The following is a 27,617-nucleotide window of genomic DNA, read 5'->3' as shown; positions in this document are numbered from 1 at the left end:
AAGACTACCTACCTATTAACACGGCTAAGACTTGAACCAGACTGTTCAATCACTATCCCAAATTGCTCCTCAGAAATAAAGGGTACCTATGTGAAAGGCAACATGGCCTAGTAGATAAAAAAGCAGGCCTTATTCAGAAAGACTGGAATTCAACTCCCACTTATGACTGATGTTGGCTCTATGTCTTTGGACAAGTTATTTGACCTTCAGTGCCCCCAGGAAACTATCACTGCAAAATGAAAACCAGATAGTAATCTGCACTGATAACTAGGGCTCCTCGTTAGGAATATGTTAAACTAATAAAATCATAGGTCTGTTAAAAAAAAAAAAAAAAAAGGCATTGAGAAAGTAAAGACTTTAGTTTTTTATAGAACATTTACAAATAATTTTATGGATTATCACTGAAAGTTGAATTTATTCAGATCTCAATTTTTTTTATTAGCCTTTTCTCAGGAGAATAAATATGAATGGGAAAAGAAAAAACTGCCAACTGCTTCTTGAATTTTAATTTCCGTTATTTATTCTAATTACAGCTTTTAGCTAGTCTAGGCAAAGGCCCCATTGAGTCTTCCCTGATGGAAATATTTCCGAATATTATTAATACATGAGAATCAAAATCCATTATGAAGTCTCAAAGCCTTTCTACAGCATCATAGGTGTACTATCCACCTGCAACACTGGAATTAAGTTCTTATTTGATTTCACCAACCATCATACTGGGCCTAAATTTATACATGATGTCTCAAAAGTCTAAACCCTTAAGAGCTACATGAATAGATATAGATATAAATAAACAGGACTCAGAAAAACTAAATGCAGTGATTAAGAAAATATAAATAAAAAATGTAAGAAACTAGATATAGTATCTAATTTATACTCTAATATATTTAACATTTACTGGTGATCCTGCCATTTAGGGGAGAAGAGGAGGGGAAAGAGGGGAAAAATTGGAACAAAAGGTTTGGCAATTGTCAATGCTATAAAATTACATATAACTTGTAAATAAAAAGCTGTTAAAAAAAAAAGAAACTAGACATAGTTTAATTATAATAAAAAAGCTTTTAAACAAAGAAAAGTTTAGAAAACGTAGTGCTTTTTCTTATATGCAGAAGTAGGTCTTAAACTACAAGTAAAAAGTAGTGCACATACTATCATACAACTGGATTGTGATTTCCTGAGACCAGGGATTATATTTTAACCTTTTTTTGTGTCCTTGGCACCTAGGAAAATGCTTGGTACTTAGTAGGTGCTTAATAGTGGGACTAAAAAAAAAATCTAAATCCTTTTATTTTAAGCTAGTTTAAAACTCACTGAGACTTCTGGGATATCCTGTATTGTTAAACAAGAGGTGTACTTGTTTATCAACAAATGGAGGCTAAAAATGAAGACTTCATCTAGTTTCCAATATTTAAGATATTGTATATTAATTACCTGATGTTCCACCTCCTGGAGTAGAGATTCCAAAAGTTCTGTTTCTTGTGTCAGAGATGTCTTTTGACCTGTTTAAAAAAATAAAAGCAAAAAAGAACAATACTCATCCTTATTGTGCATACGAAAATGAAATATTATAGTATTCAAGAAAAACTGTATTTTTCATTGTTTAGAAGTTCTTGACAAAAACTCTCACAAGGAAGTTGAAATTCTATATTAAAGCTATAATACACAACATTGTAACAACTTCAGGGCTATTATCACAATTTTTAGGCTTAATGCAATTTAACTGTGGGATATTTATTTTAAACAAATAAGTATTTTTGAATACCTATTATCATTGACATTAAATATTATGGCACTCCTAAAATGAAGTTATAGCAATAGCAAATGTCTGTATTTTAAAGATTGCAAAGCACTTTACATATATCATCTCATTTGATCCTTAAAACTCTGGAACAGAAAAATCAACATAATAATTATCCTCATTTTACAAATAAGAAAGCAGAAGTTTAAAAAGAATAAGTGATTTACTCTTGGTTACACAACTAATATCATTAGTTTTGAGATACTGTTTGACCCTGACCAGACTTGAATTTTTCCTCTCCTCTATTTCCTCTAATTTGTCTAATAATACAGATCTAGAATTTAACCTCATTCATTAGATTCTTTTACTAACAATACAATCTCCTCTTGTGACTTTTTACCATAAGACTTATCTTACCATGACTTGATGGAGCCAACCACAAATAATTTTAACAGAAATAAAATGTAACTGAAACTTAACAAAACAAGTGATAGAGAGAATTATCTAAAATAAAAGATAATTTCAACTATAGGAAATTAAAGCTTTGTCACTTTAAAAAAATTGCATAAAAGCACTTATAGTAATAATAATGATATACAATATGCTCATTATAATAATAGGATAGGTATACATATGTTGTATTTAACATATACTTTAACATATTTAACACGTATTGATCTACCTGCCATCTGGGGGAGAGGGCAGGGGGAATAAGGGGGAAAATTGGAACCAAAGGTTTTGCAATTGTCAATGCTGAAAAATTACTCATGCATATATCTTGTAAATAAAAAGTTATAATAAAATAATAATAATAGGATAGGAACTTGGACCTGTGAGTTCCTTATTAGATCTCCCTTTTTTCAACATGTTAATGCTTCTATAAGTTAAGATCTTAGAGAATTATCCAGAATGATGAGCTTGAGTAACCTATTCAAAAGTCATTTAAATAATATGGGTCAGAGGCAGGCTTAATACCAGGTTTTCCTGGTTAAGTTCTCCATGCTATACTTTCATGTACATGCTGTCTTTCAGTTTATCAATGCCTTTACAGAGGTCATCCTGAATAGAAAAGCACTGGCTCTGGAGTCAGGAAGACCCAAGTTCAAATCTGGCCTGACATTTGACACTTACTAGTTGTATGACCTTGGACAATTCACTTAACCCCAATTGCCTTGCAAAAGAAAAAAAGTCTAGGTTCCAGATCATGAACATGAAGGCTTTCCTAATCCCTGCCAACTAACAGACACCTCCCTTCTTAAACTACACTGTATTTTGTATGTATGGTGTACATATTCAGGGATGTTAAGTCCCACCCACTTTGCTTTTATCCTTATATACCAAGGCTCTAGCACAAGACCTGGAATATAATAGGTACTTACTAAAAGTTTAGTGATTGAAATTAAGATAACTGAGCCATCTGTGACTCTCCTCACTTTCATCCTGTGCCAAATTATACCTTCACAACATTTCACCCTCTTTCCTCTCCTCTCTTAGGACTATCAGTTCAGGTCCTCATCACCTCTTGCCAGAACAATTACAAACCTCCTGTTTCTTCTTTCTCCAATCTTCTTTCTCCAAATCATCTTCCATTAGGCTGCCAAAATCAACTCTGTAAAATCCAAGTCTTTCTATATCACATACATCTCTGCTCCTAATGATTTCCTAATGGTTCTAGGATAAAATGCCAACTACTTAGCTTGGCATCTGAAATTCTTCACAGTCTGAACATAGACTATGTTATAGCCAAACTGACTTCTTTGCCATTTCTCAGACATGGCCTTTGCACAGAGCTGACCTCTCACATGTATATTCCTTCCCTTACCTCTCTCAGCTTCTTAAAATCCCAACTTTTTGAAAGACTCTATGTAAATAACATCTACAAGAATTTTTCTAACTCCACTAATTAATTTTTAGATTAAGTTTAATCTTTTTTTACTAATATGCATTTATTTTCTACCCTCCAATCCTTCTCTTCCCAGTGAAAAACAAAAGCAACCAAATATTCACAGTTAAGCAAATCCCTGCATTGTTCATGTCTAAAAACATGTCTCATTTTGCATCTTGAATAACTTCATGTCAAAGTCAAAAAGTTAACATATTACTCTTCAGTCCTCTGAAATTGTGGGTTTATCATCACACTGATCAGTACTCTCAAGTCTTTCAAAGCTGTTTTACATTTCTCTACTTACTTCACTCTGCATCAGTTCAAAAAAGTCTCACCACTTTTTAAATTGTCTCTTTCATCAAAGCTAATTTTTTTGATTTTTCAAAAAAAATTTTAATAGTATCTTATTTTTCCAGATATATGCAAAGAGAGTTTTCAACATTCACTTTAAGACTAATATTTATATATCACTCTAAGGTTTGCAAAGCACTTAACATATATTATCTTCTTTGATCCTCACAACTCTATTATCTTTACTTTAAAAGAGAAAATGAGACAAAGATATGTAAAAGAATTTATGATGAGCTAAATGCCAGGTTTGCAATGAAATTTCAATGAAAAGTCAAAGAACATTCTGTAGATTTACATTCTAGGAGGAGTCAATCAAATTCGTTTATAGATATGAATAAGCTATGAAGAATATGCAACTTAATTTCAGAGGGAAAACGAGTAGCAATAGGAGAGTTAAGTGGTTTGGAAATACCAGAAACAACCACCTGCCAAGCTGGTACTTGACCAGAATCTTGAAAGAAGCCAGAGATTTTAATTTGAGGGAAAGGGAAAATATTCTAAGTGTGAAGTAGATTATCACATGTCTTGTAAGAGGAACATCCATACAAGTAAGTAGGAACAAGACTGCAATACTTGGCATAATTTACTATCAAAGAAAATACTATATAAGAAGACTGGTAAAAACAGAAAGGGAGGGGGCACGTTGTATGAAATGTTTTAATAATAAACAGAGACATTTATATTTGATCACAGAGGTAACAGAGAGTAACAAGAGTCTGAAAATAAAAGTGCCAGACATGTACTTTAGAGCTGTACAAAATCTTTTTGGTGGTAGTATGGAGGAAGATTGGAACAGAGATCCAAGGCAGGAAGATCAATTAGAATGTTATTACAACAATGTAGGCAACAGGGGATGATGATCTGAATTCTTGGGATCTGTGAACTTGTTTTTTAAAAATATTTTGATATAGTTTCCTCTATAATCTATGTATTTTATCTTATTCATTTAAAAACATTATTCTAAGAAGTGGTCAATAAGCTTCACTATCCTGCCAAAGGTGTTCATGACACAAAAAAGTGGTCTATAACACAAAATAGATTTAAGATTCACTAGCCTAGAGAGAAATGTCTCTGATAAGATAGAAAGGGAACAGACAGAAGTTTCTTTACACTAGTGGGTGCTGAGAAGTCTCTCTAGGCCAATGGGAGCTCAAAATTAATACAAAATAAAATAAACAGAGTCAGAAGTACAATATATACAATGACAAAAATGTAAGTGAAAAGAACATTAAAAGGATATTGACTCCAAATAAATATACTAACCAGTGTTGGTTCCTGAAAACAAAAATGAAACATCTCTGTCTGCCAAAAGGACAGGGACATAAAGGGCAGATTTTTACAAACACATTGTGTCAGGGCACAATCATTGTACCACTATTTTTCCTTAATTGCTCTTCTTTATCACAACAGAGGGTTCAATTCCTAAAAGCAGGATAAGAAAGAGAGAGGTAATACCCAGAAAATGACTGGGAAATAAAAATAAGGGACATCAATAAAACTTATTTTCAAATAACAAGTTATTGGAGTCAATGGTATTAGATGAAAGTTCTGCTGAATGCAATTCTCTTTTAAAAAGAAATGTGGATTCAGAGGATAGTTAAATCATCTTTATTTGATAGTAAGTTAACAGGGACAAAAATTATAGTACAATACAGCCATAAGTGAAAGCCAGAAATTAACTAAAAATCTAGAAAGTGCTGCCTGTTAGAAGGTTATGCTTGCCCTATACTGCATTTTAAATTCATTTAGTCATATGAGGGAAAAAAAATGAAAACAAATGATAGCTTATAAATTTCTACCATTTGAATTAATTGGCACAAAAGTAGGGAGATAATGGCAAATTGAAGACATTTCAAACACCTTTTACAAATAATATGAGAAAATTAAAATTTTGATGACAAGATAAAAGGAATGGCCAGAACTCTGGAAAGTCAAGAGAAGCAGATAAAAAAATTATCTGACCTACAAAACTTTAATCAGTATTGAGATATGGACTGCAATATACAGTTGTTTAAAAGTACAGTTCATCAATAAAGACTTGTTACTTCATTTAGCAGTTACCAGATTCTTCCTAAAAAACCTATGTTTAGAGACAGCGAGGTGGTGCAATAGATAGAGCCCTGAAGTCAGGAGGACCTGGATTCAAATCTGATCTCGGACACTTAATACTTCCTAGCTGTGAGAACTTGGGCACTAAGTCACTTAACCTCAGTTGCCTGAGCAAAAAAAAAAAAAAAAAAAGAAAGAAAGAAAAAGAAAAAGAAAACCTATGTTTAATCCTATATTTAATTCTAGGCTTCATAATTTAAGAATATAGAAACCTTATATGGAAAGAAAGGAGTACAAAAAAAAAAAATTAGAATGACAAGTGAGACAAAAAACTTATAGAACCCAAGTTCTTTATCATAGAGCAGGGTTTCTTAAACTTTTTACATTGGTGATCTGTTTTTGATCAAGAAATGTTTACATGATCCTGGGTACATAGATATACAAAATAGGTATACAAAGCAAACATTTACTTATAATAAGTCATAATTTTATGACCCTCCATATTCAATTATGAGAACCCATTAATTCAGTACCATTAAGTCAATATAAGACATATGGACTCTTTTTTTCTCCCTATCTTTATACATCCACACAATTGTCTATCTAGAATTACAGAGCTAGAAGTGCCCTCGGAGATGCCTCTTTCAAGTGAAATTCCTTTATTTTACAGGTGAGGAAGTCGAGGCCCAAGAAGAACGAGTGACTTGATCAAGGTCACAGAGGCAGGCAGCTTAGAGACGTTACTCTCAGGTCAGTTCAGACCTGCCCATCTCTTACATCTGAATGATTCCCAAGTGATCATTTGATGATCACAAAAACAAAGGGAAGTCAGTATTATTAATATTTTCTAGAAAAGAAACTGAGGTTCAAGAAGTTAGCTATCCTGCCAAAGATCATGGCTATAAATGCTGGCCCTGAACCACCAGGCACAGGAACTCTTTCAATGGGACCATCTTTTCTTATTTTAAAAGGGTATACTCACATAATGTGCCACATCATCATCCCTTCGTGGAAATTTAAATAATTTTCCAGTAAATCTTAAAAGAGGAATAATAAGGTATAATAAGACAAAACTGGCAAGAAGCACTTACCCATTAATGTTATAAGTTTATTCTTCAGCTGTGTATCTAAACGTGCAATCATCATCTCTACTGCATTTCTAATTTCTCGAACACGTTCATCTTTTGCACTTCGTACTGCCTCTACATTTCTTTCCTAAGGGATTAACAAATTAATTTGAAAATGTCAACAAAAATAAATATAGCTTGCTAGCCAATTTTTCTTTTTCCTTTTTTTTTTTTGAATTTATAAATCAAAACTTATTTGGTTAACAAAATAATATAATAACATAATAAATAATACTAATTATGCTACTTTAGATTTGATAAGAATTTTACAGACATTATCTCTTTTGAGTTTCACACCAACTCTAAGAAATAAATATTATTCCCATTTTAAAAATTAGAGACTAAGTCCATAAGGAGTTAAAGAAATTATTCATGGTTACATAATCAGTAGGTATTGATGGCAGAATTCAAATGCATACCTTACTAACTCTGAGTCTAAGACTACTACAAGTGCTAGTCAATTTTTCTTGAAGACTAGTGACTACCAAAACCTATCAATAAAAATGTAAACTAAATATATTCAAAAAAGTTACCAACGGACCTGAAAATATTTTTTAAAAGATATGTTTCAATTAAAATTTTAAGTTGAAACTTAATGAAAGGAAGGCTTACAGGCTCTCCTAAGAAAGGTTAAAAAGTTAATTCTATTTCTCATCAAGGAGTAAAATCCTTTGCTCCATTGCTTCTAGGTTGAAGGTGAACAGAACTTCTCTCTCTCCCTCCACTTAATGAGAATGATGAGAGAAGATAGTAGAGGAGATGGAACTATTCTTCAACTGAACTCTTCCCAGTATTCCCCTTCAAAAAACTTTAAAATAACAACTCTAATCAAATTCTGTATGACATAGCCAATATAAGATTGGGGAGAGACATTTTTCCAGCCCAAAACAATTCAGGAGGTTGGAAGGAGAAGTGTATGACACAAGTTGGGATTAGCCATAAGTCCAGTCTAAGAGCAACATCAGCTATGGGCTTTGGAGGTTAGATGGCAATGGCAATAGCAGCAGCAATTGTAGAAACTCTCATTGCCCAGAGACAGTAAAGGGATAGGACAAGTGTCAGAAAGAAGTTAGAGGTTCTCTGTGTGGGCACTGGATACAGGACCAAGTAATGTTTGGCAGTTCCACTGCCCATTACCTAGTTTTGAGTTGCAGTCATAGGGTAACAAGTAATGTCTGTGGTTGCAAAGCAGCAGGGTCCCTGATTATAGTTCCAGGACAGAAACAGAGCTAGCCCAGGGCTGTGTTCCAAACCATACTAACATTTGCAGTTGTATGGTAGGAGAGCCCCTACCTGGGTAAGGACCAGGATGCAGACCAGGAGAACAGTGACCATACCTTTCCCCAGATCATATCACCTTAGAAGCATAGGAAAACCTACAATCTCTCAGGGTTACATGTGAAAACAGTAAGATTTTTTTAAAAAATCCTAAACCTTGAACCTCAAGGTTCTTTTCCTCAAAAGGTGAACAGAGCCTAACTCTCATGAAATTCAAAGTCAAGAAACAGTCTGAAAAAATAAGCAAAACAACAACAAAGAACCCAATCATAAAAGTTACATGGTGTCAAAGTTCAAGACACAAATTCTGAAAAAGGCAACTACATAAACATCTATGAGCAAAACCTCAAAAGAAAAATGTAGATTGGACATGAGCCTAGTAAGAATTCCTGGAAAAGTTTAGTAGAGTGATTGACACATAGAACGCAGTTAATAGTCTGTTACTTAAATAAGATTTTGTAACTCCTTACTGAGGTGTTTATTTTTCTTGCCATTCATTCAAGTTTTCATTTCCTTTTCCACTCTTTCTTTGACTCCATGAGGGAATAAGAAATATTCTAGTACTGAAAGACTGAAAAAATACCAGAAAATTTAAGTTATCTTCAATCAAAAACAACATGGAAAACAGATAAAGTCTAGATAATCTAAGAATCATTAAACTATCAGGAAAATCCAATCATAAACAAATCTACATACTCTATATTTCAAAAAAATTATGAATAAAACCTATCCAGACCTATTAAAACCATAGAACAAAATGAAAATAGAATCTACCAGTCACCTCTAGAAACCCCAATTAAAAATTCCCAATAACATCCAAGCAAAAAGTTCAGAGTTCCCTAGTCAAATAAAAAATATCTCAGCCTGCCAGAAAGAGAGAGTTCAAATATCACAGTAAAGATCATATTACTAAAAAGGAGAGCAAAAAGCAAAAGCAATAGATAAAGGCCAAGAACAAAGAATAATTTACTCTGCAAAACTAAGCATGGTCTTACAAGGATTAGGATTGCTTTTTCATGTCTATTTAACTTCTAAGCATTCCTAAAGAACAGGTCAAAACTGACGATATTTTGAAATACAAATGTAAGAGGCAAGAAAATCACAGGAAAGCAAATATATTTGAGTAATTATAAGAGATTTCCTCAGAATACTAATGTCTTCAAGGGACATAGGGGCAGTAAATAAGACAAAGTTTAGGAGTTTATTTTTTTTTCTCTTAAAAAAAAAATCACAGAAAATATAACATAAATTACCTAATCTCAAGCTTGAACTATGAAAGAGGCCTGAGTCAAACCTAGCTTTCTACAACCTGAAACTCACGATATTAAGATTTTAAGGAAGACAGTCATTAGCATTAGCAAACATATGGGAGAATATGGAAAAGAGATGAAAAGGATGAAGAGGCATGGCTGGGCTTCAACCTGTATCACTAGAATAAATATTAACATCAATTAAATTCTAAGTTTTAGAAGACTATTTTATAAAATAAATTAAGACTATTATATCGGTCAATAAATTCCCATGGGTGAATTATTATCACTTTGTCTATGTTACAAAGTGGTTTTGAAAATATACTAAAATTTACAAAAAATACACGTTTGCCAAACCAAAAAACCTATTTAACCTTCAGTATCTCTGAAACAAATGAAAAGCATTTATCAAATACTATGTGCTGGACTAAGCACTAAAGATAACCAAGAGATCTTTCCCTCAAGTATACTTTCCACTTCTTCATTTCATGAGAAAAATGATAGCCATGAAAAGGTGTTTTGATTAAAGAAGCCTGAGTGTTATTAAGTGTTGGTGAATGAAGTCATAAAGGACTAAAGGACTCCAAATGAGTTGCAGTGTTGAGTCTGAGGAAGAGGAAGACAGAACTCAGTACAAATATTTTCTAATAAATATCAATATCTATCTGAAACTGAAAAATTGAACTTTTCTGAATAAGGGAGATGAAATTCACATACAGAATCCAGAATATGGGCAACTGAACCATACAGAAATGCTCTGAGAGCAGAGTGGGGTTTTCAAAATAGACGACTTAGCAATATATCTAATTTTTAGCCACAAAACAGTACCCCAAATCATGAACAGATTATAATCATTTGGAAGTAAGTTGCTTGGAATTTGGTATACTTTTTGCCATAGAAACTATGCTTATAAGATAATAATTCATGTGATTAGTTAGTGGTAATTCATAAGATAATAAATTTAGAGCTGGAAGGGACCTCAGAGGTCATTTGTACAACACCCACATTTTCTAAATAATGTCTAGAAACTAGATTAAGGCCTAGAAATAATTTGCCCAAGGTAACAAAGTGGCAGTGGTAGAACTTGAACCCAGTCTTCTAGTTTTAAATATAGCAATTTTGCAAAAAACATCACACTTGCTCTTTTCCTTTTGACTTCTTTTGCTCTCTCACTCTTATGTGCATGTTTTCTCTCTCCTGCTCTCTCGTGTTCTCTTTCACCCTCATATGCATATGCACACACACACGACCCTAGAAAATACATTTTATTATGGTAATTACTTCAATGATTCAAAAAATGCATTCTCTCTTTAGGATGGTTTTCTCTCCACCATAACTGATTACAACTCCTACATGCTTGAGCACATGATCTTCAAAATTTTCTAGTGCCAAAAAAATTCATCACCAGGTAGCAAATATCTGAGATAAGACTCTTTCAAAACAATCTGGTCCTTCAATAACAGTTTGTTGCTAGGAATATACTGATCTTTTAACTTAGTAATATCTGCCTGCCTTTCAGAATCCAGGGTTATTTTCATGCCATGATAAGTTTCATTTCTGACTCTATTTCCCCCACATAGGATGTGCTTAATAAATGTTTGTTGACTGATCAGTTTCAGGGAGAAGGGGGGTTGGAGAGTTGAGTGAAGAGTGGGAGGGGGGAATTAGCATTTATACAGCATCTACTATGTGCCAGGAACTGTGCTAAATACTTTATAAACATTATCTCATTTGATCCTCATAACAATCCGTTGCTATTTTACAGTTGAAGAAATTGAGTCCAAGGCCATATCTGAACTCAGATGATCTTTTCTCACTCCAATTCTAGTTTTCTAACCACTAACTAATCACATATGATTACATAAAGTATAGTACTTTTAGAAATACTATATTCTAACTCAGAAGAGCAAGTACATCTCCTTACCACAGAGTCAGCTGTTCCTTCAGGAACTATGGAGAAAGAGTTGAGGGAACCAACAATTAATTACTTGAATTTCTAAAGGTTTAATTACCACTTCCCACTTATTAGGCTAGGAAAAGAAAGAATAACTGTTCCTATGGAAGGCCAGAGGCCAAAGATTTCAACACAATTGCTGCCTCTTCATATTTCTATAAAATTAAAGCATCTGTAAATTAAGAAATATTTGTAGATTGTAACATGGCTCTTCAAGTCCTTTAAAATTTCAGTATATGCATTGTTGGTGGAATCGTGAATGGGGACCCAACCATTCTGGAGAGCAATTTGGAACTATACTCAAAAGGCTGTCAAGCTGTGCATACCCTTTGATCCATCAGTGTTACTACTGGGCTTATATCCCAAAGAGATTTTAAAGAAGGGAAAAAGACCCACATGTACAAAAATGTTTGTGGCAGCCCTTTTTGTAGTGGCCAGAAACTAGAAACTGAGTGGATGCCCATCAATCAAAGAAAGACTAAATAAATTATGGTATATGAATATTATAAAATATTATTGTTCTGTAAGAAATGACCTGCAGGATGAATACAAAGAGGTTAGGAGAGAATTACATGAACTGATGCTAAGTGAAATGAGCAGAACCAGGAGATCATTATACAAACCAATAACAATAACATATGAGGATCAATTCTGATGGAAGTGGCTATCCTCAAAAATGAAAGGATCCAAATCAGTTCTAATCGATCAGTGATGAACAGAACCAGCTACACCCAGAGAAAGAACACTGGGAAATGAGGGTAAACCACAACATAGCATTTATATTCTTTCTGCTATTGTTTGCTTGCATTTTTTTTCCTTCCAGGTTATTTTTACCTTCTTTCTAAATCTGATTTTTCTTGTGCAGCAAGATAACTGTATAAATATGTACACATATATTGTATTTAACACATACTTTAACATATTTAACAAATATGGGACTACCTGCCATCTAGGGAAGGGGGTGGAGGAAGGGAGGGGAAAAGTTGGAACAAAAGTTTTTGCAAGGGTCAATGTTGAAAAATTACCCATGCATATGTTTTGTCAATAAAAAGCTGTAATAAAAATTAATTAATTAATTTAATTTAATTAAATTTCAGTATGTAGAAATTATAGGTGAAGATACCTGATATATGAGAATAAAAAAAAATTAACAAATAAATCAGTGTTTATATAGAAGACATTGTTCTAGACACTAGGAATTCAAAGATTTTTTTAAAAAATTAAATAAAACAGTCCCTACCTACAAGCAGCTTACATTCTATTGAGGGAGATACAAGGTGATTTGAGAGGAAAAGGTCCTAATAATGAGGAAAGGAGATCTGGAAAGATGTTATAGAAAAGGCAGGGCTTGTGTTTTGAAGTAAATGAGAGATTCTAAAAGGCATAAGGAGGAAGTACATTACAGGTATGGGGATAACTTGTGCAAAAGAACAGAGATGGGAGTTGGAATATGGATATAATAAGGAAGAATAAGGAGATCAGGACTACAATAGTAGTTCTGCTGGACCATATAGTATTTTCATGTAACAGAGTACATGAAGTAGAATAAAGTATATTTAGGCTGGAAAAGTAGATTGAAGCCAAATTGTGAAGGGCTCATGCCAAATAGGAAATACCTATTTCATCCTAGAGGTACCAGGAAACCAGAGGTTTTTATTAAATAAAGGAATAATGAGGGAAAACCTATCACTCTGGAAGCTCGGTGGAAGATAAATGAACATAAAGACTTTTTAGGTCTATCTTACCACTTCTTGAACCAAGCTTATTAATTCCATGAGTCGCCGACGAAGTTTTGCTACTTCTTCATTCACTTTAGTGACATGTTGCTCATAAATTTCCGCCAAAGGTTTAAAAGTGTGTCCACCATGCTATTTAAATCAAATAAGAAAAGTATCTTTAGACCATTTTAGATTCTGCAAGATCATCCTTTGGACATAAGTTAGAACATACTCAAAATTAAATTGCAGCTTTGTAGATTTCTTTAATATTATAAAAACAGGTAAAATTTTTTTAATTCATCTTATCTGCATCAAGGCTCCTAAACAAATGACTGGATTTTAACAAACATCTTCACATGTGCCCAGATCATCAGCAAGGAACCCACTGCACAAGATTAACCTAAGCAAGAGATTCTATTTTTCGCACCATTTTTGGAGATCAAATATTCATATAAATTTATAATCAATTTAGAATATTACTTTTGCCTGCTAAAAAAAAGAGAAATTAAAAAAATCATCACACAACCAGTTTTTTTGGTTAAAATCCAAAACAATTTCTTATCAAATTCAAGCTCTTAAATAGAAATTGGAATGATTCTATTACAATGAACTTCTGTCTGGCATTATATGAGAATAAAGAATGATCTGCTTTAGTGAACATTTAGTTACAAACTTTAAGAGGAAATTATAGAAAGTGAGCTTTAATTTTTCCAATCAAGAAAGGACAGAAAAGGATGGTGGTATATTTAAACACCGAGTTGGAGGAACTTGAGTTTTCCTAGTCTGCATATTTAATATTCAATTATAGGATAGGTTCATGGAACATAACATTACTTGGGGTCTTCCTAAAATTTAAGTTTTTTAATGAAATACCTTCATAACTACGGTCAAGTAATCTTTCTAAAAAATCAAACACACATACGCACACAGTCTTTTTCTCTCTGGTAGATAAGAAGGCAGTATATCCAGAAATGTGGCATCTACAAGAAGCAGCTTGCCATAATACAGACAGCTGACCTCAGGATAAAATCTGGGACCAAATCTTACCTCTGACACATATTAGGTGCTTATGTGACCATGTAACTTTTTAGAATTTTCAAATAACATAGAGACTCAAACAATGAAAATGATTTTGCCTAAGGTCAGTAAAATAATTTCAGCACAAAGGCTCAGATACTCTGACTTCAAGTTTAGTGCTTTTTCCCCAACTTCCCCAATTCTTCATAATAACTGAATTGAGGTTACACTAGCACATGTGAGTAACACTCACTTCTAGGCTAATCAATAAATAAAATTAATGGTTTGGACTACATGATCTCGAAGACCATTCCCAGTTAAGATTGTAGAAGTGAGTGCCCATAAGGAAGTGTTTAATAAAATGTGGTATGAGCTCAAAAAGTTTAATATCTAAATGAGGAATAATACATACACACACAAGAAAAATAATATGCTTGATTTTTCTACTCACCATTCCTCCCCAAAGTGCACATTGATGGCAGATACATTTCTTACAAGTCCAGCAGAATACACTAAGCTTTTCATGGTGATTTTCACATCTATTTTTTAAATGGAAAAAAGAAATATGTAGTTGAAAATTCTTAAGACTTTTCTCCAAAAGTCAGACATATTTCAGGCAAATTTCAAGGAATATAGCATAAAAGTCCTGCTTTAGATATATTTCTATAGCTTTAAGGTACTTCAAAACTTTAAATAGGCTAGAAAAATCATTTTTAATATTATAAATTTTTGTTAATGGCCTAAATTAGCCCTTTAAAAACTACATGCCAACTTCCAAAACAGGACCACAAAGACAAACTTCTCATAATCAGAAGTTAATGATTCTAAGGGGAAAAAAAAGAATTACTTTATCATCAGAGATGTTAAACTGGCTTTTATTCATTTCTTGATATGGACATTATCTATGACACCATGTACCAAGCTTGTACTGCTTTCCAACTTGTGTCTTTCAGATCACTTAATCACTTTTTTTTGTTTGCTATACCTTTATTAAAATTTTTAAAAATTATTTATTTTTAACATTTGTTTTTCTTAAAAAAATGAGTTCCAAATTTTTTGCATTCCCCCAGGTAGCCTCTTCCCTATTCATTGAGGAAACAAGCAATATATGGTATCAATTATATATGTAAAGTTCTGGAAAAAATACTTCTATATTAACCATGTTGCTCCCCACACCCCCTCCCAAAAGAAGGATAAGAAAGTGGGGGAGAAGAGAAAGAAAAAAGTATGCTTCAATTTTAACTCAAAGTTCATCAGGTCTCTTTGTAGGTAGAGAGTAGTTTTAATCATAAGTTCTTTGGAACTGTTGTGGATCACAGATCTATTGATCAGAATAGCTAAGTATTTCAAAGTTTATCATTATAAAACTGGTGTTACTAAGCACAATGTTCTCCTGGTTCTGCATACTTCACTTTGCATCAATTCATATAATTCCTACCCAATTTTTCTGAATCAATCCCTCTCATCATTTCTTATAATTTTCCATCACAATCATATCCCACTTTTTCAGCCATTTCCCAATTAATAAGTATCGCCTCAATATCTAGTTTTTTGCCATCAAAAATAGAGCTACTTATAAATATTTATCTATGTAGGACCTTTTCCTCTGATCTCTTTGGGACAGAGACCTAATAGTTGTGTTGCTGGTCAGAGTATGAGGTTTTAGGGACACTGATACATTGTTGGTGGAATTGTAAACACATCCAGCCATTCTGGAGAGCAATTTGGAACTATGCTCAAAAAGTTATCAAACTGTGCATACCCTTTGATCCAGCAGTGCTACTACTGGGCTTATACCCCAAAGAGATGCTAAAGAAGAGAAAGAGACCTGTATGTGCCAAAATGTTTGTGGCAGCCCTGTTTGTCGTGGCTAGAAGATGGAAAATGAATGGATGCCCATCAACTGGAGAATGGTTGAGTAAATTGTGGTATATGAATGTTATGGAATATTATTGTTCTGTAAGGAATGACCAGCAGGATGAATACAGAGAGGACTGGCGAGACTTACATGAACTGATGCTAAGTGAAATGAGCAGAACCAAGAAATCATTATATACCTCAACAATGATACTGTCTGAGGATGTATTCTGATGGAAGTGGATCTCTTCGATAAAGAGAGCTAATTCAGTTTCAATTGATCAAGGATGGACAGAAGCAGCTACACCTAAAGAAAGAACACTGGGAAATGAATATAAACTGCTTGCATTTTTGTTTTCTTTCTGGGTTAATTATACCTTCTGAATCCAATTCTCCCTGTGCAACAAGAGAACTGTTCGGTTTTGCACACATATATTGTATCTAGGATATACTGTAACCTATTTAACATGTAAAGGACTGCTTGCCATCTGGGGGAGGGGGTGAAGAGAGGGAGGGGAAAAATTGGAACAGAAGTGAGTGCAAGGGATAATGCTGTAAAAAATTACCCTGGCATGGGTTAAAAATAAAAAATAAACCAGAGTATGAGATTTTATAGTCTTTGAGCAAAGCTCCCAACTGTCCTCCAGAATGGTTGAACTAGTCCCCTACTCCATCAACAATCTATTAGTGTACCTATTATTCCATATTCCCTTCAGTATTTGTCATTTTCCTTTTCTGTCATGTTATCCACCTGATGGTTTTGAGTGGTACCTCAAGTTTTTTAATTTGCATTTCTCAAATCAATAATTATTTAAAGCATGACAATCGATAGCTTTTTCTTCTTCCAAAAATTGCCTGTTGTATCCTTTTATCATTTATCAATTGGGGAATAGATTTTATTTTTATAATTTTCTCTTAGTGACCTACATATTTAAGAAATGAGTCTTTTATTAAGAGAAATTTCCTACTCAAAAATGTTTTCTAGTTCAGGTTTCCTTCTAATTTGTGCCACATCAGTTCTATTTGTGCAAAACTTCTCACTTTCATGTAATCAAAATTATTCATTTTATCTTCTGTGATCCTCCCTGTTTCTCATTTGGTCATAAACTCTTTCCTAATCCATGAAATCAGACAAGTAAATTTCTTCAGGGTCTCCTAATTTACTCTAATATCACTCTTCATGTCTAAATTATGCACTCGCTGAATAAAAAAACTAAGGGAAAAGTTTTATAGCCAGTGTTTCTAATAAAGATTTCATTTTAAAAACATATAGAGAAGTGACTCAAACTCTAAGTCATTCCCCAAAGAACTAGAAATTGAGTGTATGCCCATCAGAGAATGGCTAAATAAGTTTGGTATATGAATGTAATGGAATATTATTGTTCTGTAAGAAACGATAAGCAGGCTGATTTTAGAAGAGTCTGGAAAGACTTACATGAACTATTTCTAAGTGAAATGAGCACAATCAAGAGCACATTGTACACAGTAACAAGTAACAAGTTTCTTCTTCCAAAAATTGCCTGTTGTATCTTTTATCATTTATCAATTGGGGAATAGATTTTATTTTTATAACAGTAACAATAACAAGATTATGTGATCATCAACTGTGATGGATTGGGTTCTTTTGAACAATGAAGTAATTCAAGGAAATTCTGATACATTTGTGATGAAAAGAGCTATCCACAACCAGAGAGAGGACTAGGGGTTACAAAGCATAGTATTTACATCTTTTTGTTTGTTTTTTTTTTTCTTTCTCATGTCTTTTTTCCCTTTTGATCTGATTTTTCTTGTGTACTATGACAAATAAGGAAATATGTTTAGAAGAATTGCACTTTTAATCTATATTGGATTGTTTGCTATCAATCAAGGGGAGGAGAGAAAGGGGAAAAAAGGGAGAAAAATTTGCAACACAAGGTTTGGTAAAGGTGAATGCTAAAAGCTATCTTTCCATGTATTTAGAAAAATACTATTAAAAAATTTTTAGATTAAATTAAATGTAAAAAGAAAAAGAATATAAGCTATTCCCCAAATGGTAAATGGTCAAAGGATATGAGAAATTTTAAGACAAGGAAATTAAAGCCATTTCTAATAACATGAAAAAATACTCAATCATTTTTGATTAGAGAATGAAGCAATTTAGATTAGAGAAATGCAAATTAGGACAACTCTGAGATACCACTTCACAACTCTCATATTAGTAAAGATGATATACATTGGAGGAGATGTGGGAAAACTGGGACACTAATGAATTTTTGGAGGGATTGAGAAATTCAACCATTCTGGAGAGCAATTTGGAACTATGCTTAAAGGGCTATAAAACCATGCATACTTTTTGATCTAGCAGTACCATTACTGAGTCTGTATCCCAAAGAGATCACAAGAGGGAAAAGCACCCACATGTATAAAAGTTTGTAAGCAGCTCTTTTTGAGTGGCAAGGACCTGGAAACTGAATGGATGCCTAACAGTTGGGGAATGGCTGAATAAGTTATGGTATATAAATGTAATGGAATATTATTGTTTTATAAGAAATGATGAGGAGGCTGATTCAAAAAAGCCTGGAATAATTTCCACGAACTGGTGCTGAGTGAAGTGAGCAGAACCAAGAGAACATTGTACACAGTAACAATAAGATAATGTGATGATCAACAGTGGGGGACTTGGCTCTTAACAAGGTGATTCAAGCCAATTCCAATAGACTTGGGATGGAAAGAGCCCTCGGTATCCAGAGAGAGAACTATGGACACTAAAGGTGGATTGAAACATAGTATTTTCACCTTTTTTTTAATTGTTATTATTTGTTTGTTTTCCTTTCTCTTGGTCTTCCCCTGTGATCTGATTTTTCTTGCACAACATGACAAATATGGGAAAAAAGGACTATACATATTTAATCTTTATCAGATTGCTTCTGTCTTGGAGAGAGAAGAGGGGAAGGGAGAAAAATTTGCACCTCAAAGTTTTACAAAAATGAATGCTAAAAACTATCTTTACATATATTTGGAAAATAAAATACTTTTGAAAAAGTAACAATAATAAATCAATTAATTAAGCACCCATTTTGATAACACCTAGGTATAAAGTGTGAGATGCTTGTCTATATCTAGTCTCTGTCAAATGGCTTTCCAGTTTTCCCAGCAATTTTTGTCAAATTATAATTTCTTGTCCCCAAAACATAGAAACTTTGGGATTATCAAACATTGGTTTACCATGGTCATTCACCATTATATATTGTGGACAAATTTTGCTTTAGGATTTTTATGTTCTGGACACCGTGTGTGTGTGAGAGAGACATGTATGTATATCTCATGTATATTGGAATATATATGATAAATTGACATATATACATATGTGTGTTGCAATATACATATAAATAAGTAATCTGACACATTACTACACATAGTAATTCACAGAAACGTGGCTAACTGCAGTATTACTATGATGCATCAAAGGAAATACACAAGGCATTTCTCTCTCTCTAAAAGAGGCACTGTTCTATTTTTAGTATTTTAGGACAAACATTTCACTTAGTAATAAGGTACTGAACATTCAGTGAATCTTTGAGTAAGCATGTTTCCATATATTTGATTACTCCTTAGTCTGAATAGTAAGTGAAATATTTTTCAGTTTTTCTTAGTCATTTATGTACATGTTTTAGCTAACAAAATGCCAATAAGCATCAGTCATGGAAGGATGAAGAGAAAAAACATTTAAAAACTGGGCAGTTTCAAAGTGAGGAGTCACAGTTTCAGTTGAGCAAGGATGGACAGAAGCAGCTACACCCAAAGAAAGAACACTGGGAAATGAATGTAAACTGTTTGCATTTTGGTTTTTCTTCCCAGGTTATTTTTACCTTTTGAATCCAATTCTTCCTGTGCAACAAGAGAACTGTTCAGTTCTGCACACATATATTGTATCTAGGATACACTGTGACATATTTAACTTGTATAGGACTGCTTGCCATCTGGGGAAGGGGGTGGAGGGAGGGAGGGGAAAAGTCAGAACAGAAGTGAGTGCAAGGGATAATGTTGTAAAAAAATTACCCAGGCATGGGCTCTGTCAATAAAAAGTTATAATAAAAAATAAAAAATAAAAATAAAAGTGAGGAGTCAGAAATAGTCCCATCGCTCCAGACTGGTATATATGATATATTAGAATCTTAGAAAAGAAAAGGACTTTGAAGATTTTAATTTTGTAGTTAAGGAAACTTGCACTAAAGGTTAAATAACTTGCCCCCATTTTAATTTTTACCATGAATATTTATTTATGAAAATTCTCATTATTCTAGTTCAGTTAATATTTTTGGAAAAAATTTAATGTTTCCATCTTCCCAGAGAACAGAAAGAAATCTCACAATTTCTGAAGCCTCTTCAGCTCTAAAATGGTGATCCTACAAGTATCTATAAAATAGACATACCAATAACAAACAATTTATTCTACTCTTTCAAAGTCCTGAATTTGAATCCTGTCTCAGATACTCCTTCTCAGTCTGCTTTCGCTTCTATGAAATGAGGATAATAAAAACATACTTCACAAAGCTAAATGAAACGATACATATTTCATAAACCTTAAAGCAAAATAGAAATATTTGCTAGGATTAGTATAAGAATTCATGAATATATATAAAAGCTTTAAAAAAGAATTTCCAAGGGTCAAGATACAAATTCTCTAACTTTCCTAGACTCCCTTGCAAGCAAAAACAAAAACACCAATATCCTCCTATAATATCATACCTATGTCACAGGACTTCCATCTGAAAAATGTAAAGATCACAACTTCTATCTCAGTTATCAATATTCCCCAAAATAGTACCAAGGAACTGCCAGTTAGAAAACAATCTTTACCCGTGCAGATCTGCCCCTGTTCTATACCTTACATGCACCAAAAGAAAGCTACCACGGGGCCCTGAGTCAATGTGTGTCTGGATTACTTAAATCCAGATCGGTCTGACTCTTAAGACCACTTCTTTAGCCATTCACCATACTACCTCTCAATACAATACACAAATACCTCATATTGCCAACACTTGAACTAAGAGTGGAACTAGGTCAAAGTTAGTTAAGGTCAAAGAGTTAACAGAGCAGTGTCTTTAAAAAGATTAGACAGTTGGTAGTATCATCTAATAATCCTTTTTTACCCAAAAGGGTTAAAATACACTTTGGGGAGGTTCCTCTCTAAAAAGCAACTGAAAATATTTTATTTTCTGATCATTGCAAAAAGCAATCATGACTTCAGAAGGTCAATGATTAACCATGCAACTGACCTCTTATGAATTATTTTTATATTTATTTGTAAAAAGGGTAACAAATAGTGAGAGATTTTTTAAAAGACATATCAATAAAACATTTTAAAATATATACAAGAACAAAAAAAAAATCAATTTTGTCACAAAAATGTAAAATTTTAATATACTCAAAAAACTACTTAATAGAGAATTCATATACAAAACTTTTTTGTTCTGTGTACACTGAAATGTTTATTATTAATTAAATTAATAATAAAAGAAAACCAAAACTTTCCCCCAGAATGATTTTACATACTTGTCCTTTTCATTTTCTTCATGTTTGGTGAGACTGCAAAGTTGAAGAGTGTCAAGCTGCTGGGTAACCTCTTCCGCCCAACGACAGTTTACCAGTTCTCGAAGCTGGAGGGGAGCACTGAAAAAGATTGAATCTATAATCTATTTCAGGAACTCAGAATTTTATCATTTAAGTCAACATATAAATAAATACTTGTTACCTTTTTTGTGTACTATTCATTTTCAGCAATAATTATTACATGAAAAGTAAATTAGGCTTATTTTAATTACTAAATGAATTTAGCATTAAAAATGTAGCCTAAGAAAGTACACAATAAAATTCCTAAATGAAAATGATGTCAAAAAGACAACTCATCATCCAAACTTAGTGACTTTTAAGCAGATCCTTCAGGGCAAAAAGTAAGAAAGATTGTTTCTTTCACTGTCTATCAGTGAAGTATTTAGTGGATGTTGGGAGCTAGAAATACAAATAAAACAAATTGACACTATCCATACTCACAAGCAGCTTACATCCTAATGGGTAGAGGGGAATAATACATGAAGTTTTAAAATACACACACACACACACACACAACACACACAATGTAGTCCAATACAAGGTAGAGTGGAAGCAGGTATTATTAGCAGCTAGGAAGACCAAACTGGCTTCAGGAAGAAGACAACTCTTAAAGAAAGATGCTGAGGAGGAAAAACATCTAGAAACATAAACAAACTATTACAAAGGCACAGAGATGCAGTGTCATATATGAGAAAGAAAGAGTCTATTTTGCTGCACTACCGAGTACAGAAAGGAAAGTGATGATCAATGAGGTTGGAGATAGTTTACTGGCACATTATATCTACACTAGACTTAAAAAACTAAACAGAGACATTTATATTTGACTCTAGAGGCAATAAGAAGCCATTACAGTTAGCTGAGGAGGGAAGTCATGGCCTCAAAAGATAATGACTCTAGCAGAAGTGTATAGAATATAAGAAAAAACTTAGGACACTTCAGAGGCTATTGCTATAGTCTAGCCAAGAAGTAATGAGGTTTTACACTAATGTAATAGCCATGAGTAAAGAAAAGGGGTCAGATGTTAAAAACATCTTAAAGATAGAAATAACAAGATTTGGCAAGGGATTAAATATATGTGGAGTGAGGAGGAATGAGTAGTACAGGGTAATGCTGATATCATGAACCTAAGACACTAGAATGAATGGTGGTGCTTTCAATAAAAATGATAAAGTCTAGAAGAGGAAAAGGTTTTGGGTAAAAGATAATCAAATTTTACAAACACTGAGTTTAAGATATCTCCACAACATCCAATTTAAAATGTCTTAGAACCAAAGGTTGAAGGGGAGAAACTATTCTTGTAAAGAAGTGAATGACAGATGTTATGAACAAGAAATTCTCCTACACAGGTTTTAATATGTGCTCTTACCCCACTCCCTTAACTCTTAACATATAAAAAACTATATGTATTTAAAAACTTACCGACAATGAGGACACTGAGCTCTCTGTTCGGTCAGCCAACGCTTAGGAGGCAAGAGGGGAAAAAATGTTCAGTTCCCAAAACACCAATGTTTTAACAGAATTAAAATGTACTTTCATGTTTTATATATGTCTGTTGGTTTAAGTCCTACTTTTTTTTACAGATTCAAAAAAATTGTTTTAATTAAAGTTTGTTATTTACAAAACACATGCAAGGGTAATTTTTCAACACTGATCCTTGCAAAGCCTTTTGTTCCAAATTTTCCCCTCCTTTCCCCCACCCCCTCCCCTAGAGAGCAAGTAGGCCAATACAGTAAATATGTTAAAATATGTTAAATCCAATATATGTATACATATTTATAGTTATCTTGCTGCACAAGAAAAATCAGATTGAGAAGGAAGGAAAAAATGTGAAAGAAAACAAAATGCAAGCAAATAAAAACAGAGAGAGTGAGAATGCTATGTTGTGGTACACATTCTGTTCCCATGGTTTTCTCTCTGGATATAGATGGCTCTCTTCATCATAAGATCATTGGAACTGGTTTGAATCATCTCATTGTTGAAGAGAGCCATGTCCATCAGAATTGATCATCATATAATCTTGTTGCTTCCGTGTTCTCCTGGTTCTGCTCATTTCACTTACCAACAGGTCATGTAGGTCTCTCCAGGCCTCTCTGAAATCATCCTGCTGGTCATTTCTTACAGAACAATAATATTCATATACCATGATTTATACAGCCATTCTCGAATTGATGGGCATCCACTCAATTTCCAGTTTCTAGCCACTACGAAGAGGACTGCCACAATTATTTTTGCACATGGGGGTCCCTTTCCCTCCTTTAAGATCTCTTTAGGATATAAGCCCAATAGAAACATTGCTGGGTCAAAGGATATGCACAGTTTGATAACTTTTTAAGCATAGTTCCAAACTGCTCTCTAAAATGATTGAATCCATTCACAATTCCACAAACAATGTATCAGTGTCCCAGTTTTCCCACATCCCCTCCAAAATATGTCATCTTTTCCTATCATCTTAGCACTCTGACAGGTATGTATTGGTATCGCAGAGTTGTCTTAATTTGCATTTCTCTGATCAATAGTTATTTGAAGTACCTTTTTATATGACTACAAATAGTTTCAATTTCATCTGAAAACTGTCCTTTGAGCATTTATCAATTGGAGAATAGCTTGAACTATTATAAATTTGAGTCAATTCTCTCTATATTTTAGAAATGAGACTTTTATTAGAACCTTTGAATTGTTTTCCCAGATTATTGCTTCCCTTCTAATGTTGTCTGCATTAGTTTTGTTTGTACAAAATCTTTTTAACTTAATATAATCAAAATGATCTATTTCTTAGCCAGTACCAAATGGTATTGATGACCACTGCTTTATAATATAGTTTTAGGTCTGGTACAGCTAGACCCCATTCGTTTGCTTTTCTTTTCATTAATTCCCTTGAAATTCTTGACCTTTTGTTCTTCCACATGAATTTTATTGTTATTTTTTCTAGATCAGTAAAATAGTTTCTTGGGAGTTTGACTGGTATAGCACTAAGTGTTTTGTAGTTTTTGCTCTCATATAGTTCTGACTTTCCCTTGGCAGATAGATTCCCAAATACTTTATATTATTGACAATTATTTTAAATGGAATTCTCTTTGTACCTCTTGCTGTTGGATTTTGTTGGTGATATATAAAAATGCTGATGATTTATGTGGATTTATTTTGTATCCTACAACTTTGCTAAAGTTGTGAATTACTTCTAAAAGTTTTGTAGTTGATTCTCTAGGGCTCAACAAATTCAAATTTCAAACAGATTCTGTAAAAAAGTATTCTGTAAAAAGATTCTGTAAAAAGTATTTTCAAATAGCAAACTTTTTTCCACAAGACAGATAAAACAATAAGCACTCAATTAACTCCATTACTTGCGATAGAAGGAACAATGCAAGTTCAGGAATCCAACCATTCTGGAGAGCAATCTGGAATTATGCCCAAAAAGTTATCAAACTGTACATACCCTTTGATCCAGCAGTGTTTCTATTGGGCTTATACCCCAAAGAGATACTAAAAAAAGGAAAGGGACCTGTATGTGCCAAAATGTTGGTAGCAGCCCTGTTTGTAGTGGCTAGAAACTGGAAAATGAATGGATGCCCATCAATTGGAGAATGGCTGGGTAAATTGTGGTATATGAATGTTATGGAATATTATTGTTCTGTAAGAAATGACCAACAGGATGAATACAGAGAGGCTTGGAGAGACCTACATGGACTGATGCTAAGTGAGATGAGCAGAACCAGGAGATCATTATACACTTTGACAACGATATTGTATGAGGATGTATTCTGATGGAAGTGGATTTCTATGACAAAGAGACCTAACTGAGTTTCAATGGATAAATGATGGACAGAAAGAGCTACACCCAAAGAAGGAACACTGGGAAACGAATGTGACCTATTTGCATTTTTGATTTTCTTCCCGAGTTATTTTTACCTTCTGAATCCAATTCTCCCTGTGCAACAGGAGAACTGTTTGGTTCTGCAAATATGTATATCTAGGATATACTGCAACATATTTAACATATATAGGACTACTTGCCATCTTGGGGGGGGGGGGGGGGGGGGGAACGAAACATAAGCGAGTGCAAGGGATAATGTTATAAAAAATTACCCTGGCATGGATTCTGTCAATACAAAGTTATTATTAAATAAAATAAAATTTAAAAAAAAAAAAAAGAAACAATGCAAGTTCAGAAGAAGGCAGTTCACAGAACTGTTAGAAAAGGAAGCCAATCTGAGTAGGAGGGCAAATAGCCCCAGAATAAGCTAGATAGCACATGCAAGTGACTTATATGTAGATCATCCATATACTAATAATGATAGAACTGTAACTAAAACAAAAAGCAAAGATTATTGATGACTTGATTCTAAATTAAACTATAAGAAAACATTCTTATCTAGAAACACTTATCTAGAAAACACTGCTTTAATTTTCACTTTCTCTTAGGAAAAACAAAAATAAAAGTTTCTCATATTAAGGACACCAGAAGAACCCAGAAGTGGCTATAGTGAGCAAATAATAAATGAATTATTAGTGTTTGCACAGTGATCAATTCTGATCATCAGTGACATCAGTAAATATTTCCTTTACCAAATGAATAGGGATACTTTGCAGATCTGCAGAAAATCATTGAAAAAAGAAATTTTTTCTTTTGTCCATATCACTAGAGAATATAAGATCCTGCTGAGTTTACCATTTACAAAAAAGAATGAAGTCAATAGAATAAGAGAGTTTCAAAGTCATGTTTCAAAGAACAACATAGCTTTGAAGGCTTACAAAGAGTTTCATAAATGTTATCCCTTATGTATACATATATTGTATTTAACATATACTTTAACATATTTAACATGTATTGGTCTACCTGCCATCTAGAAGAGGGGATGGGGGAAAGGCAGGGCAAAGCTGGAACAGAAGGTTTTGCAAAGATTAATGCTGAAAAAATTACCCATGCATATATCTTGTAAATAAAAAAGCTATAACAAATAAATAAATGTTATCCCATTTTATCCTCAAAAACCGGGAATAGAAGTACTATTATTATCCCCATTTTATAGCTGAGTAAACTGAAACAAAAAGAGGTTAAGTGGCTTGCCCAGTTTCACACACAGATAGGAAATATCTTTAGGGTGGAATTGGACTCAGGTCTTCCTGACTTTATTTCTTATATTATCAACACTTCTCACAGTGCCTAGCACAAAACAGCCACTTAATAAATGTTTATTGACTATCCACTGCACTATCCCATGCACATTTAAAATATTGTAAAATTTACCAATATATGTAACCACAAAGAAAATTATGCTCAAAGATCTAATGATGATAACCTTCAAGTGAGACTAAAACAGAGGGGACATATGCTTGTCAAAATTATTTACCACTGTCATGGAAGATGTCCTGTGCAGAATCTAAACAAATTAGGGTTCTCTGTAAATGGTCAGGGTGAACAGGTGCTCATTTATTATACTATGTTGACTACATGAAGTCCCAGCGCACTATAGGGCCCCAGAATATTACATAATACAATGAGATTCATGGACATTAAAAAGAGATTGGCTTAATAAATCGCAAGGGAAAAACTCAGTAGTTGAACAACATACACTGCACAAAATTTAACAGGGCCTATTAACATAGTGGTGGCAGTGTCAGAGGAAAAAATGGTACATAAATGAAATATGATGCAAAAATGAAAAAGACAGACCTTCACAATACATAGAACGGGGGGAGGGGAAAGAAGGGAGGGATAATGAGGAATTGAAGATGTTATTCATGTAGACTCAATTATTAACTCTTTGTTGATGATTCTTAAAGACTTATTTGCTCTAACCTCT

At 33.4% G+C, this 27,617-nt stretch overlaps 1 protein-coding gene across 3 annotated transcripts in view; it reads right to left on the bottom strand.

Annotated features, from left to right (window-relative positions):
- TRIM37 (tripartite motif containing 37) overlaps positions 1 to 27,617 on the bottom strand; it is a 112,517-nt gene that overhangs the window by 76,824 nt on the left and 8,076 nt on the right. For all 3 annotated transcript variants that reach the window (XM_051994153.1, XM_051994151.1, XM_051994152.1), the window contains exons 3-8: positions 23,236 to 23,276; positions 21,760 to 21,876; positions 14,819 to 14,906; positions 13,378 to 13,500; positions 7,115 to 7,238; positions 1,432 to 1,499 (exon numbers count right to left, since the gene is read on the bottom strand). In XM_051994153.1, the coding sequence (XP_051850113.1) occupies positions 1,432 to 1,499; positions 7,115 to 7,238; positions 13,378 to 13,500; positions 14,819 to 14,906; positions 21,760 to 21,876; positions 23,236 to 23,276 (561 nt within the window). The remainder of the gene's footprint in view (positions 1 to 1,431; positions 1,500 to 7,114; positions 7,239 to 13,377; positions 13,501 to 14,818; positions 14,907 to 21,759; positions 21,877 to 23,235; positions 23,277 to 27,617) is intronic.

This window comes from Antechinus flavipes, chromosome 4, assembly GCF_016432865.1.
Source record: "Antechinus flavipes isolate AdamAnt ecotype Samford, QLD, Australia chromosome 4, AdamAnt_v2, whole genome shotgun sequence".
In the NCBI taxonomy this organism is placed as follows: Eukaryota; Metazoa; Chordata; class Mammalia; order Dasyuromorphia; family Dasyuridae; genus Antechinus; species Antechinus flavipes.
Note: the sequence above shows the minus strand (reverse complement) of the source record. Positions and strands in the feature narration are given on the sequence as shown.